Raw genomic sequence first — 16,242 nt, 5'->3', positions numbered from 1 at the left:
GGAGTGTTCTAGCAGCACTCAATGTATTTCAGCAATAATTGTTTGAAATACAGTAAACCAACTGAGTTAGTTTGAAATCCCTTCTTTTGATCACAACAAGTTGTATTGGATAAACAGCAATTACAGCACACATGGCTTGCAATACATGAATCTTTGCTACAGGAAACTATTGGGTCAATTCTAATTAGTCTAGCAAATTTTAAATATGAAATTTCAGGCACATTCTGAAATGTACGGCAAAACACTGCTGGTTTCAGCTGTAGTGTTCTAGTTATTTGATGATGTTGCAGAAGAACATGGTTTATCCATTTGATAAGCTGTTGGTGAACAAAATGGAATAAGGTGGACTACCATAACCCAGCATTTGGTGCAGTTACACTCCACAAACACATTGCTTTTTGGGCTTGTATGCGAAGTATCTTTGCTTGATAAAGCCAAGGTTTAATACCAAGTCATGAGACAGCTGTTAACAAATAAGCCAGTACAGCAATTAAATGAATTTTGAGGATTCTCACTATTAACCAAGAAAAAACAAAATTTAGTCTGAGCTAACAGAAAACGTTTGATAAGTTAGTTTCCTGGTGCCGTTAACCTTTGGTTGTAACTTTTACGCTACTAGAATTTGAACAGTTCTCTCAGATGAATTCACTCATTGTCTTGAGGAACAAACTGAACCAAACTTTACAAAATATGGTTTACTGATTACTTCTTGAATTATACATGATTTACAACAATATTGTTTTGTTATATTAGCGGTTGTGTTGTCTGTTTTTCTGTCCAAGATTACTAAAAATCTAACCAGAAGTATTGAGCAGTATGTACCAATAAGGGAGATAAAACCGAGACACCCATCTACACTAGAATGGTTAAGCAAGCGTGCATTAAAACTTCAATATATACAAAAAATGCATATATAAGGTCTAAGGACACTGGTACAGAATTTGAGACTCAAATACAAACAATCACGAAGAGAAACCAAAAAGGAGCTAGACGCTATTCTAAAGGCATATTATACAAATAGAATATATCAACCACTAAAAAAAGGAAACTAAAAGCCCTTCTTCAAACTCTTTGGTGCAGGCAAGAACCAAAGATCTAGCCAGATAACACTTAGGGATGGTAAGAATATCGTCACAGAAAACCCTGAGCAATGTGCTGAACTACTGAACATTTTCTTCCACAGCCAGTTCCAAGATGGTTATTTAGCAAGGAATTTTAAACAGATAGAGAGTGATGATGACAGTTTAAACATAATAACTGATGGAGTGGCGAAACCCATAGGTGACTTGCCAAATGGAAAATCACCAGGATCTAATGGAATTAGGAAAAACTCCTTGAAAAACTACAAAGCATACCATTGATAAACATACAACTCATTAACTGTATCCACGACTTCCTATCTGACAGGCAACAATCTGTAGTGCTCAACAAAAAGAGTTCTCAGAAATGTGCTGTAACATCTGGAGTCCCACAGGGCTTGGTACTGGGACCTACCCTTTTTCTAAGCTACATTAACGATCTACCCAAGAGTTTATCCTGCAATGTTAGCCTTTACGCTGATGACACCCTAATTTACCAAGTAGTTAATAGTTCAGGGAATGCCAAAATATTCCAAAACAACATTAACGAAGTGTAAAACTGGTCAAAAAAACTGAAAATGCCATTCAATGAGAAAAAGTGCCAAGCAATATGCTTTGGTACAATGAGCCAGCAGTCTACATATAACCTAGGAAACTCGCCTCTTGTCTGGACAGAGGACACAAAATATCTAGGTGTGATCACCCAGTCGAATCTGAAATTCGATCAACACATAAAGAGCAAATGTAGTAAATCAAGGAAGATACTGGGGGGCATTAAAAATCTGATGTATAGCGCCCCAAAGGAGGCTAAACTGCTCGCATTCACAAGTCTATGTAGACCAATTCTAGAATATGCAGATGCAGTCTGGGACCCAATCAATAAAAACACAATCCAATGCATAGAGCTAGTACAAAATGATGCTATACGGTTTATAAGTAACATGAGAGGGCGTGGGGAAAGTGTTTCGGAAGCAAGAAACCAGCTAGGTATAAAATCACTAGAAGACAGGCAAAAAAGCCACCGACTCTGTCTGCTCATCAGAATTCTTCAGAATGAAAAAACACCATTCTCTCTCTGAAGCATACGATGAAATCAACCAAGACAGAGAAAATATGACAATAACAACAAGAAGAGCCTCCAGGGGAGAACTTAACATGTAACAACAAACAAAAATATCTACCACAGTAGCATTTTGCCTCGAACAATTCGAGATATCAGAGGGCACACAACCAAAACTCAATAATCCTAAGCAGCAGTGTGCTGCTCTCCAAATTATACCCTGACTCAAAACAAACCCAATAAATAGAGGCTTCCCTTTAGATTTAAATTAAATCGCTAGGAGGTTCTACATCGTCTGAGGTAAAAGTCTGAGGTAAGACTAGTCTCTTACTGTTTCTCGTTTGCATAATTATTGTAAGGTGTTAATGCGGAAATAAACCATGGCAGTCTGCCGGATACACGCCCTGAAACCTGATCAAGTTTCTGAAACATGGTGGCAGCTTAGGTGATAATCCACTGCAATCACCTTATGCGTCGTCAATATGGCAAGTTCGTTGCCTCCGCCAGCTGAGTTAGACCTCAAAGCACCCGATTTGGCCGCTACTTGGCGCCGGGCATTCAAGAATTACTTGGTTGCTTTAGGGATAGTTGATAGCGCTGAGAAGGACGAGGCTAGGAAAGTTGCTATTTTCTTGCACTGCGGTGGTGAAGACGTACGTGAAGTGTACACGCAGACTACGTTCTCGGAGGAAGAGGAGAGTAAGAGTAAAGTCATAAACGATGTTTTAGCAAAATGTGAAACGTATTGTAACCCTAGAAAGAACAACATATATAAGACGAGACAATTTTTTGAAGCTAAACAAAATGAGGGTGAATCATTTGATATGTTTTGGCTTAGGATTAGGAGATATGCAGATTCTTGTGATTTTGGTAATCAATTAGAACTGAAAACGAGAGATAGAATACTTTTTGGTATGCATGATTCTAGATTAGCTAAACGTTTGATGGCAAAGCCAGATGATGAATTAACATTAGAAAATGTAGTAGTGTGGTGTAGGTCAGCTGAGTTGAGCAAAGCTAGTCGTGTGTTAGAATCCACACATATAGCAGAGGCTACTGCAGCTCACCCCGTTAAACCTGGTCAATCCCAACAGTTCAAACCTAAACGACAAAGTGACAAATGTCAGAAATGTGAATATGCGAAGCATTCACAAGGTAAAACATGTCCAGCAAAAGAAAGTTCCTGTCAAAAATGTGGTAAAGTTGGACACTTCCAAAGGTGCTGCTGGTCTGAGGCAGTTCAGGAAGTGGAAGAACCTGAGTTTGAGGCTGACGAACTCTTCTTTGCTTCTGTCGAAGATGAATCTAAATCTAGCCGGTGGTATGTAAAACTGAGAATTAACAACAGTGACATTAAATTCAAAATCGACTCCGGAGCAGATGTGACGCTCATGACTGATGATACATATCAAAAGCTGCAGCCAGTGCCTGAACTGACACCTACCAAAGCTGTTCTCAACAGTGTGTCTGGCACCATTGAGTGTAGAGAGACGTTCATGGCAAAAACCTTAGTTAAGGACAAACTGTATAAGTTCAAGGTTTATTTAGCAAAATGTACTAACAATTTATTATCTAGAACCTTGTCTGAGATGATGCAGTTAGTAAAGTTGAACACGCATGAGGTGCGCAGGCAAAGGGATCAACTGAAAGAGCTAGGGTGCATGAGAGGGTCGGCTGCGAAAATCCGGCTAAAACCAGGAGTGGAACCGTTCAAAGTGACAACTGCTCGCAGGATACCCATACCGTTAATGGAGGCTGTGCATGAGGAATTGCAAAGAATGCAGCAAATTGGTGTCATTGAACGGGTAACAGAACCCACTGATTGGTGCTCACCTATAGTGGTTGTACCAAAAGAAACCAGACAAGGTCGAAGGTCAGAATATGCGTTGATCTCAGAGAGCTTAACAGAGCCATCAAGCGGGAGCATTATACTCTTCCTACTGTAGATGACATTATAACAAAAATGGAAGGAGGTAAAGTGTTTTCTAGTTTGGATGCAGCCACAGGCTACTATCAGATGAAACTGGATGGTGAAAGTCAGAGGCTTACTAAATTTATTGAACCGAAAGGAAGATGCTGTTTCAAACGAGTCCCTTCTGGAATAAGCTCAGTCAGCGAGATATTCCAGGCCAAAATCAATGAATTCTTAGAGGGCATAGATGGAGTGGTTGCCTATCAGGATGACATTATTGTCACAGGACATGACAGGGATGAACACAATCGGCGTTTGAATATTGTCCTTCGACAGTTGAGAGACAATGGGGTGGAGCTAAATAAGGAGAAATGCATGTTTGGAGTGGAAAAGTTGAAATTTCTGGGACATGTGTTCAGCTCAGAGGGCATGAGCGTGGATAGCAGTAAAGTTGAGGCTATCATGAACATGAAGCCACCAGAAGATATTATGGGGTTGAAATCGATGATTGGTATGATAAATTACTTGGGCAGATTCATCCCTAACCTTGCCAAAACCATGAGACCCATGTCAGAGTTATTGAAGGAGGATGTGGTATGGCAGTGGGGCCTGGAACAGCAAAGTACCCTGAAAGAGGTACGAGAGCAACTCCCGACAGTTCCTACTCTGGCATTTTACAGCCCAGATAAAGAGACTACAGTAGCCGCTGATGCTAGCAGCTATGGACTTGGTGCAGTCATTCTACAGAGAAGCAATGAAGGTAATGACAAACCTATCGCATTTGCATCTAGAGTCCTTACACCAGCAGAGTGCAGATACTCGCAGATAGAAAAGGAATGCTTGGCAAGTGTATGGGCATGTGAGAAGTTCGATCGGTACCTGCGAGACTTGGACAGTTTTCATTTGGTAACAGACCACAAGCCACTGGTGCCTCTCTTCAATGGTTGTGATCTCAATGCTGTCCCTATTAGATGCCAGAGACTGTTAATGTGGCTAATGAGATACAATCCACAGGCACAGCATGTTCCTGGAAAGCGTCTGTTAATAGCTGACTGTTTATCATGACACCCAGTGCAAAGCTGTGAGGATAAGAATGATAGGGATGTAGACCACTATGTCGATGAACTGTTAGAATCATTACCTGTGTCAGCATTGCTCATTGATAGAATCAGAATGGCATCGGCAACTGAAGATACCATTGTACGGGCTATGAAATTTACTGAAGGATGGCCCAGGTATTTAAAGGATGAATCTGAAGCGCTCATTGACTTTCACAGGAATAGAGCTCACCTATCTGTGGCAGACGGACTTTTACTGCATAATGCATGCATTGTAATTCCCACTGATCAGAGAGAGGAGGTATTGAATGTAATTCACCAGGGCCACATGGGCGTAAACAAATGTAAGCTCAGAGCTGGCGTAGCTGTTTGGTGGCCACAAATTAATAAGGATATTGAAGGCAAGATAGCCAGATGTGGATTGTGTCAGAAAACTCGACCGGCTCAGGTAAAAGAGCCTATCAGGCAAACCCCGTTGCCTGAGGGACTATGGAGAGTTGTTGGAACTGACCTGCTGGCACACAATGAAATGACATGTCGTAGTAACAGATTACTTCTCGAGATACATAGAACTGGTGCACCTGACAGAGACCACAAGTGAAGCCCTAATTAACAGGCTTAAAGAATAGAGAAAGCATAATATTATTATGCTTTATTAGTTATCTTGAGGTGTTGACTGATGTTCTAAAAAAGGAATCAAGAAGTTTGACCCACTAGAAGCTGAGATATAGCCAGCCAAACACAGGTCTACCTAATAAAGAATCAGAGGAAAACCATTCGAAAATCCCGAAAACTGTGACGTATAAAATCGACTTAATGTTCATGTGCCGGAGTTGTGCACCCTTACCGCCGTTACGTATAATGATTGTTTTGGCTACGAGGTGTGAAACGCTTCTCGTGATAGTAAATAATTTACAGACTAGCTCTGGTTTCTCAGGAAAATCAAGCAAACATTGTGTGGTAAAGGCATTTGCCCACCACCCCTAGCCGTGATTTTTCAAAACAGAAGAGCAGATTTTGACTATTGTGCTTCAAATTTTAACTCGATCTCCACGGATATGCTCCGAAGATCCTCTGTTCAACGAACGGTGGGTGTATAGTCTATATGCGACATCCGCGATTGCAGTTCGTTTAGAATAAGAAATGAGAATGTGAATTTTTGTTCATTCATCACTTTTCTATTGTGTATCTACTGCAGCATTTAGTTGATTTTCATGATTATCGTCACTATTAACAGACTGTAAGTTCACTACAGCCATAATCTTAAAAAAGAATAACTTGACCGTGCTGCTCTTGTTGTAAGAAAAGAAAACGATAACTTTTGATTTGATTTTTCTATTGATCTATTATCTTATTCATGATTATTTTTATGATTAATATAATAATCATAATGCATATTATACAAAATAATAATATAACTGCGTATAGAATAAATGATGTAACTAATATAATTTGTCGAAAGTGATAGCAGAATGTTGCGAAATAATTATAGATGCGTGTAATTATTTTATTCTAAAACTAATCTACACGTCAGAGGGACTGGTTCGGAATTCTCAGAGCAATGATTGTTAGGCCCAATTTGATTGTTCTATACTTCCAGGGATTAAACCAATTAAAACGCCGTGATTGTTATAGGAGAGCGCATTAGTTGGCTTAATTGACCAATGGCACACAAGTTGATTTCATACGTCATATATTGATGATTACCAAAACACTTATGTTTTTTGGTAGACCTGTGTTTGGCTGGCTATATCTCAGCTTCTGGTTGGTCAATCTCCTTGATTCTTTTTTTAGAACATCAGTCAACACCTCAAGATAAATAATAAAGCATAAAAATATTATGCTTTCTCTATTCTTTAAAGGAGTATTTTCTCGGGGGGGGGGGGGGGGGGGTGTGCCTGAAAAAATAGTCAGTGACAACGGTCCACAGTATAGCAGCAAAGCCTTTCGCGAATTTGCTAACAAGTATGGTTTCGTGCACTTTACTTCGTCACCGAAATACCCTCAATTAAATGGACTAGCAGAGCTTAGTGTAAGGACTGTCAAATGCATAGTAGATCAGGAGGATCCTTTACTAGCTCTCATGGTATATAGAGCCACTCTTATTGAGGCTACAGGTGTCTCGCCAGCTGAGCTCATGATTGGGCGTCCTATCAGAACTACAATGCCGTCGCTACAACAGAACATGATGCCAACCAATATGACAGAGGATATGCGTGAACGAGATGCCCGATATAAGGAAAGGACAGCCAATATATACAATCAAGGCTCTCGTCCGTTGCTTCCGCTAAACCCAGGTGATCAAGTTAGGATGAAAGATGACATTGAAAAAACCTGGTCAGAGCCTTTGACAGTGACAGGAGAGGCTAATGGCCCTCGTTCATACATTGTAGAGCACCAAGAGGGCCAAAAGTATAGGCGGAATAAAAGGCATTTGCAGTGGATACCAAAGGCAGATACTGATGATTTGACACCAGGGATTGATAATGATACAGGCAGCCAGGTGTTAGATTCACCTAGTATGGCAACGCCTGTAGTCGACCCAAAGCCCCCACTAGTCACCCATTATGGCCGCAAGGTCATAGCGCCCACTAGGTTGATAGAGAAAATGTAAAGCAGCTTTTATTGGAAGGTTTTCCAAAATTTGGCACTGATCTTTGTTGCTTTTAGTTTTTAGTTTTATGCTTTTAGTTTGTATTTTGTCATGTGCTTTATTTTCCTAATATGGACACTCCGTCTTAGGAACCTTGTTCCTTTATATCATATAGTTTACTCAGTTTACAGTTATGTTTACAATATCTATATAGGTTATGGTTTTCAAACGGGGAAGATGTTTCCTGTTTGCATAATTATTGTAAGGTGTTAATGCGGAAATAAACCACGGCAGTCTGCCGGATACACGCCCTGAAACCTGATCAAGTTTCTGAAACACTTACCTCAGACGAATCTTAGTGACAGCTAACTGTCGCAAAACGCTACATATTTTTGCAGCCTTAACCGGGAAATGAACAAACAGCAACACATTAGAAAATTCACTTCATTTATTTGACCTAGCTAAATATACATTGAAAATGTTGATTTATGGGAAACAACGTTGAATATGAAGTTCACACAATGTCGACCAAATAGAAAAAAGTAGCTTTTGGTTCATTTTTACTAAAATTTGAAGCTAAACGGCAACCTACCTCAATGTGATTCCATTTGCTATAATCTATCGGCATGTTTTATAGCGTAATAATAAAAAAAGACAAAAATATCGAGGTTTTTATATCAATGAAACTTGCACAACTTCGACATTAAGTTCGCATTTCCAGATTATTCCCGAAGACTGCGTTACAATAAATATCTTTTGAGGGTTGTCACCGAACATGAATTATAGCCGATAGCAAGCAGCTCAGTCTATAGTATTTCGTTAGCGCTGGCGGTATGTGTTGTGTTTTGTGTGCACCGTCGCTTTCTCTGAGACGACTCGTGACAACAAATCGACAATTATCCAGATAAGTCGACCACTTGTGAGCGTGAATGGCTTGGCTGGCTTGACAAGTCTGGCTTCTTGAAAAGCAGATAAATGCAGAACCGTAACTGAGAGCAGATTAAAATCAGTTCACGACGAAGAATTGAAGGAAAACTGCATGTACCATGAACTTAACCTTAATGATACAGACGGACATGTAAAGTGCAAGTAAAACATGTTTATACATACCACACACTCTATACATAGCAGGAGTTCTACCAAGACTTAGAAACTGAACTCACAAAAGCAGGACAGCTTAAGCTTTTGCGATACATGAAAGGCTAACCGGTTGTACATATAAGCTGCAAAAGCCAGCTAAGCAGTAAAAGGATGAAGGTTAAGCATGAAGATTTGTCAAAAAAAGACAGCTAAGTCATGCGGATAGGCTCAGGCTAACTGATACAAAAATCCAACATCCTATGTAAAACTGAGACCTATGAGAACCTCACCACTGTGCGCAAGTCAGCACAGAAATTATCTGCATAATGCCGTTTCCTTTATTTGCCAAGCATTATTATATTTTGCTTTCGTTGCAATCATTTAATTAATAGCACTATAGGGAACATATATGTATATACATGTACATATATATACGCGACTAGCGGTAATAGAACACGGACATATACAGCTAAAATTGTACAGTTATGTTTCTACATCGACAAGTATGCTGCAAGCACTCCATCTCTTCCTTTGACTTTAAGCTAATTTCTAGATATAAAACTCTATATATTTGTTAAAATTAGTTAAAAGTTGCTGTGGCTAAACTCAAACTTCATGAAGTTTCATGAATCAAATCACTAGAATGGTTTTTAAAAACTCTGCATCAGCTGTTTCTTCTCAGGAGGTCTGATAAGATGTGTCATAAATGAGACTTTTGTACTAAGTATTTATATATACATCCAAGTATTCTACCATAAGCTGGGACCTGGTCATGATGGCTCTTCAAATATTTGCACCTTAGGATCTAAAGAATGTTTTTATCAACAAGAAAGCACTTTTAGACCTACAATGGTATTGAACCTCTAACTCATTACTTGTCAGTCCAAAGCACTGACCACTGCACTACCACTGCTCCTATGTTTCCTGCACCAAGATATAACTGATTGTGCAAAAACACTGGCGATGGTAGGTCTATGAGAAGCATAATACCTGAGCTGCCTTGAATGTTAGCTTTACAATAATATGGCTTGCGTAGATAAGATATGAAGAGTGAGGTTGGGTGTTCTAGGCCACACACTCAGGGTAGAGTTGAACATTACTCTTTGGTATTTATTTAGGTGTCTGTTTCGGACATGGACAATCCAAAGAAGGCCGTGGGCATTCCCGTTAATATATATTAGTAATAAGCGCGACTCGCTATACAAAACAGTAATATGCCAAAATAATAATTGTAAAATGCAATCCGCAACAGGGCTTGCGCTACTAAATAACAAAAAGCACTTTGGTTTACAGATAAAATCCCAAATCACTGATATATTGTCCAAGTAATACCAAATGAAAGTGAGCTGCAAATCCAGTCATAGAGTGTGTATAAGTTACCGATGTTTGAGCACAGCTCTGTTACAGTGCCCTAATGCACTTATGCTTACCATTCAACTAAACCAGTTCAGAACTCATGATTAATATTCACATCTCCTAACTGCGTTTTCATTTTTCTTTTCAATGTTTTAGCATTAGTTAAATGCTTCAAAATCTTGTCTTGTTCAAAGCCTGCTTCTTGTGCACCTGTGATATTTGACTGCCATCTCCTTATTGCTGACTTAATTGAGGGCAAAAAACTTTACTTTCAAAGGTTGCAACATTTAGTGCAATCTTAGTTAAATATAAATAATGTTTTGGTACAAATGTTTTATTGCAACCAACTTTTATGTGAGCTCTGTGATTTGTAACAATAAAAATGGAAAGTTGTCAACTTGGGAAGTTTGCATCTGCGATGCAAATATTTTGAAGAAAGTTTGCTAAAGTAAAGAACAGAAAATTCCTGCTCAATTTCATGACGAAACAATGTTATGACCGCACCCTATATGGCATAGGTTGACCTCACAAAAGCTTCTTTCACCTTATCCTGATTTTGTCTAGTTGAGTAACAGCATACTGAAATCTTCATCACAAGCCATGAAAGTATTGATTTTCACTTACGTAGGTGCTTTCCTACAATCGTTGACAAATTATCCCAAACAAAGCGCTGATCAATCATACATTGAGGAAGTACAATGGCCAACTAATTACATTTTACTGGGGGAAAACCCCTTCAAGGGGAATCCCCGTCAATATGTTCCGAACTGCCACTGCAAGCTTGCTACTGATTAAAGGGCTTCAAGGATAGCAAGAGTTTGCAAGCGAGCAGCAGGGCTGACAGCTAATAGATGGCTTCAGGTACCTCCCATAGCAATTACAGCATGGAACTTGATGGAGGTAGGCTTTTGTATCAGAAAGTGAACGAGTTTGTTATATACCAGTAGAGTAATAGATTGATGTATTACTCTGTTAAATACTAATAGTGTAAGTCTGTTGCTCTCAATACCTTTATTTAGATATATCGACATGGCGGACACACTGGTGCACTGTCAACCATGTGCAGTCACAAATCATCTCGTAGCAGGCTATATCAATTTAATCTACATGTATATAAATCTCAAAGTTTGTCATTCAGTCTGTTTAGCAATAGCGATTAAAATCCAGCAAATTAAAATCCATATTGCGGAAGATTTGATCTCAAAATCTCCTGTTGACAAGGAGAGAAGCTAACCCATTAGACTACACAATATTCATTGGTTTACTTGGGCGATATGAGTCACTATCTGGGTTAAAATTCGCATGGTGACTCTGCTTTACAGTGCAACATCATTAAAGCTTGCTCTCATGATTTTATTAGTAAGTATAGCAATATGGATACTAGCTTACTCAAATTAGCCAACGGATAGGATAGTACATTATCTGCCACTGTTTACAAGCTGTTTTTAATACTTGTGCAATGTCGGGAATTCGACTAGTACGTATATGGATTTTGAAAGTAGGCTGCAGCCTTTATGAAAACTTCAGAAAACAACCTTCGTAGGGCTAATTGCGATGCTACTATTTTGCCAATCAACATGGTATAAGTCTAATTATATCTTATATTCCTCCTGTATATATAAAAAATCTGTTTAATTAAAGAACATAAAGGGTTTGTTCAACAACGTGAACCATTTCAAAATGATCAAAATCTTACAATGTAAGAAAGGAAGTTTAACATAAAAAGGAACTTAATAGAACTTATTAGCATTGATAGCAACAGTCCTTTAATCGAACAGCCAAATATAAGCATTCAACTTTGACTGATGCTTTTCCACTATAGGTGTGCCAATGCTATGACCTGATATTCTACCTGGGTGCTGTACCAATGCTATCACTTAATATTCTACCATGAACTGTAGGTGCTGTAAAAATGCTATCACTTAATATTCTACCATGAACTGTAGGTGCTGTACCAATGCTATCACTTCATATTCTACCATGAACTGTAGGTGCTGTAAAAATGCTATCACTTCATATTCTACCATACCTGTAGGTGCTGTACCAAGGCTTTCACCTGATATTCCACCATACAGACTAGTGCCAACAGTTCAAATAGCTGACGGAAATGAACAGATGGTAAGACTGGAAATTGAGAGTCCTGACACTCTCAGATTGGCTAGAGATAGACATGGACATACCGAACTTCACCTTACTGCCGCGCGTTTGCTCGAATCGGTAGCGGATTTAGCCACCGATTTGGCAGTATCAGAGGCAGTTTTGCTGATGAGTGAAAACATAGAAATTCCCGGATGGACATCACTACACATCAGCACTATGAAAAATGACTCGGCCATGGTTGAGTACATTCTGAGCAAACTCCATGATGGAGAGCAGAGGCAAGCATTCATTGATGAAGTCGATCAGCAGTTCGAATGGACTTCTTTGCAATGGGGTGCAGCGCTTGATAATGTAGAAGCAGTAGAAACTATGATGAGCCACATGCCTGTCAGCCATCAACAAAAAGTCATGACCTCTGGCTGGACTCTAATCCATGCCACAGCTCAAACGGATGCAGTAAATACAATGAAGAGCCTGATGAATCGAGTTGAAATGAATGACAATGAAAAGTGGAAAATACTAACATGTCCAACACCCAGTGGTAAAACAGCTTTGCACATAGCGGTTGCAGAAGGAAATGCTCGAGCAGCCATCATGCTTCTAGACCTAGCCGGCCCGAATAAGATAAAACTCGATGCCCGGGAAGATCTCTCCGGAAGACGCGCAGCAGACTACTCCAATAAATTTTCAATGCTTGGGAAATACATGTCTTTAGCTGTAGAGTTTGAGGAGCCAGTTATTCATGTGGCAGCCAAGAGAAATGACCAATTTTTGGTGTCGTGGATACTCGACCAGTATTCTTGCCCAAAACAACAAGTCATAAACCTGAAAAAAGCAGACGAGTCCACAGTGCTACACGCCGCCGTCGAAGGAAATAGCCCAGAAGTTATTAAGGAAATCGCTCGGGTACTTGACCAAGACGAGTTCTTGAACAGCATCGGCGAGCTGAATAAAGATGACGAATCAGTGTTTCATTATTCTGTTATAAAAAACCACCCTTCAACTACTCACGCCATTCTGTCATCAGTCTCTGACAAACAGAAGCGGAAGCAATTGCTGGCACTTGAGAATGATGCTAGGGAAAATGCAGCTGACTTGGCAAAGAAACTGAAGCTCGAGAGAATGAAAGAGATCATCAAATGTAAGTATATTTTGTGCTAGCTAAGTGAACCGAGTTACATGTATAGAATCAACAAAAAAAGTAGTATGCAATTCATTTGCTATTAGAGTGAGGTCTCAAATAAGTTATCACAAAAAAACTGTTATTTTTACATTTTGGCATTTTTGCTATGAGCCAGTCCAGAAAAACACACCCAGCACAAACCAGGCTTTTGTATGAACATTCCAACCTGAATTCAAGCAAAAAAATTCACTATTTCGGCACTTCAATGATGTTTAACTAATTACTATCAATCTAGTACAATCTAAACCAGTTCTATATAGCAATGAAAACAACACTGAAACTGTATTATCTGCATAAACTGCATATCTGAGACTGAAGTTGCTGGAAAGATTGTATGCATTTCCTGCGCTAACTAAAGGCAGTCTTTATTGAGGGAGTACAATTCGTTCTGCGATATTAAAACGCTTTTCAGTAAAAACTTCTTTTTGTCTAATGAGGCCATTTTTTGAGGTTATTCTTAATATTTCAATGAGCAACTTTATTTTATTTCCATTTCAGTCTTTTTTTAAATGATTGATAAAAAATTGGTAAAAATTGATACATCTATATATAAATATCGCATTGTTTGTCTGTATTCTGTCTGTCTGCTTAAAGCTTTATAATTTTGGAAATTGAAAATTTGCTGTGAACTGGTTTAAATGCAGTACACAGAAATAAACAAACACCCTCATTAAAAAGTTACAAAGATAAATGTATATGTTGATTAAAAGTAAATCATCTAGTCATAACAAAGAAATAATGTAATGATTGTAACACCAAAGTCTAGTACAGCTAGAACAATACGTTTTACTTTTGTATTTTGTAGATCATTGGATGGTTCTCAATTCACTCGACGATTTTTTTAAAGGTTTTGAGTACAGTCTTTTTTCTATCGACATTCCAGAAGAACGACTCAATTTGAGATACAGACGCCTTGAACTACGCGAAGAAGAAGATAGAGGCCTTGTCCGGCATGCAAACTTTGATGCAACCACCTGTATCCTTAAATCAGAATTGGAAAGAGCAGAAGAGCTCACAGCCTCAGCTGTAAAAATTGATGGTACCAACATGCACACGTGGTGCAATAGAGGAATAATCAAGTTGAAACAAGAAAACGTAAAAGATGCCGAGTTGGCAGCATTAAAGGTGTTAGAATTGATGGCATCAGACTCTATATATAGCCAGTTACTACCCAAGATAAACTTTGCATACTGGTCAGCTGAGCTGCTACGCACAGAGCAAGCTCGAGATGAATGCTGCCGCCTCATGGAAGAATGCGAAGAACAAGCGAGCAAAGATCCTGCGACCCACGAGTTTCTCAGCTACTGCTTTTTGAAGATTCTTGTTCGCCATTTACGTTCTGATGATAAATTTTCGAAAACTAGTGACTGGTACAACGAAAAATTGTCGAAAGCATTTGATCAACTTATCGTACTAAGCAAATCGCAGAACTGGGAGTACATCGCTGACATGTGGCTTTGGCTGGTCGAAATCCGCATCATTAATATTCCATCCGACTACCTCAACAAACATTTGGAAGCATTTAAAAGAGAGACCGAAATTGATCAGATTGACCCAGAATATTGTCTCTACCAAGTAGACAAGCTTGAACAAGAGGAACGACCAGCTGGAAGACCAAAGTGTGAAAAAAAGATACGTGCAAGAATAGCCAAGAACTATTTGTACATAGCTTACCATTGCGATGATCATGACGAGCAGGGAGACGCGGAGAAAAGGCTTGAGTTCTTTAACAAAGCAGTCGATTTGAGTGAAAATTGGATCAAAGAAAACGAATGGGTGTTCATGTGTTCAAGCACATGTGCTCAAGGGTTGCTCTACATCTGGGCTATACAGTTCTTTAAGCAGCACGAAAGTTTGGTGAAGGAGTATTACCAACGGCTTTTTAGAAAAGAATTGGGTAAGGCCAAAGTTTAGGATCTATAGCTTTACTGTCACGACTATACATTGGACTACTTACACCATTTAATATGTCATATCTATATTAACACCTAAAATGGTAATACGTACTAACATAGGCTATTTTAAAGATGATGAATTTGGTAAACGATTGAAACGTTGGCTATGAAGATAAAATTTATGTTTATACTAAGCATCGAAACGTAAACATCTATTTCCTGATATTTACTATATTGCATTCAAAGAACAGTATAATGTACATGTAAACGTTAGCAACCCTGCGACGACCCCTGCCATCAATATGTGATAGACCGGTAGAAAATACATTTCAAGTCTGTTTTTTTCTGAGTATTCAGTCATTTCTCCCGGGTTGCTTTCACATAAAAATAACTATTACTAAATTTGATTGCAGCATAAAAAATAACATGTTGGCTGCGTGCAATATTCGCTCAATTTACTCATTTATTCTACAAGGCATCTGGAAGACGAAAGCGAATGATAATTCACTTTGTAGTTGAATATAGTATGTCATTGAATCCATTTATGACTCAGAATATAGTATGTTATTGAATCCATTTATGACTCAGAATATAGTATGTTATTGAATCCATTCTTGACTCAGAATATAGTACGTTATTAAATCCATTTATGACTCAGAATATAGTATGTTATTGAATTCATTTATGACTCAGAATATGGTATGTTATTGAATCCATTTATGACTTAGAATATAGTATGTTATTAAATCCATTTGACTCAGAATATAGTATGTTGTTGAATTCATTTATGACTCAGAATATGGTATGTTATTGAATTCATTTATGACTCAGAATATGGTATGTTATTGAATTCATTTATGACTCAGAATATAGTATGTTATTGAATTCATTTATGACTCAGAATATAGTATGTTATTGAATTCATT

At 38.6% G+C, this 16,242-nt stretch overlaps 1 protein-coding gene across 1 annotated transcript in view; it reads right to left on the bottom strand.

Annotated features, from left to right (window-relative positions):
* Positions 1-8,430, bottom strand: part of LOC137408217 (hsp90 co-chaperone Cdc37-like) — a 47,876-nt gene extending 39,446 nt beyond the window's left edge. Inside the window, exon 1 of the mRNA XM_068094632.1 lies at positions 8,295-8,430. Within this exon, the coding sequence (XP_067950733.1) occupies positions 8,295-8,330 (36 nt within the window). The 5' untranslated portion in view covers positions 8,331-8,430. The remainder of the gene's footprint in view (positions 1-8,294) is intronic.
* Positions 8,431-16,242: the final 7,812 nt, after the last annotated feature.

The sequence above is a fragment of the Watersipora subatra genome, chromosome 11, assembly GCF_963576615.1.
Source record: "Watersipora subatra chromosome 11, tzWatSuba1.1, whole genome shotgun sequence".
In the NCBI taxonomy this organism is placed as follows: Eukaryota; Metazoa; Bryozoa; class Gymnolaemata; order Cheilostomatida; family Watersiporidae; genus Watersipora; species Watersipora subatra.
Note: the sequence above shows the minus strand (reverse complement) of the source record. Positions and strands in the feature narration are given on the sequence as shown.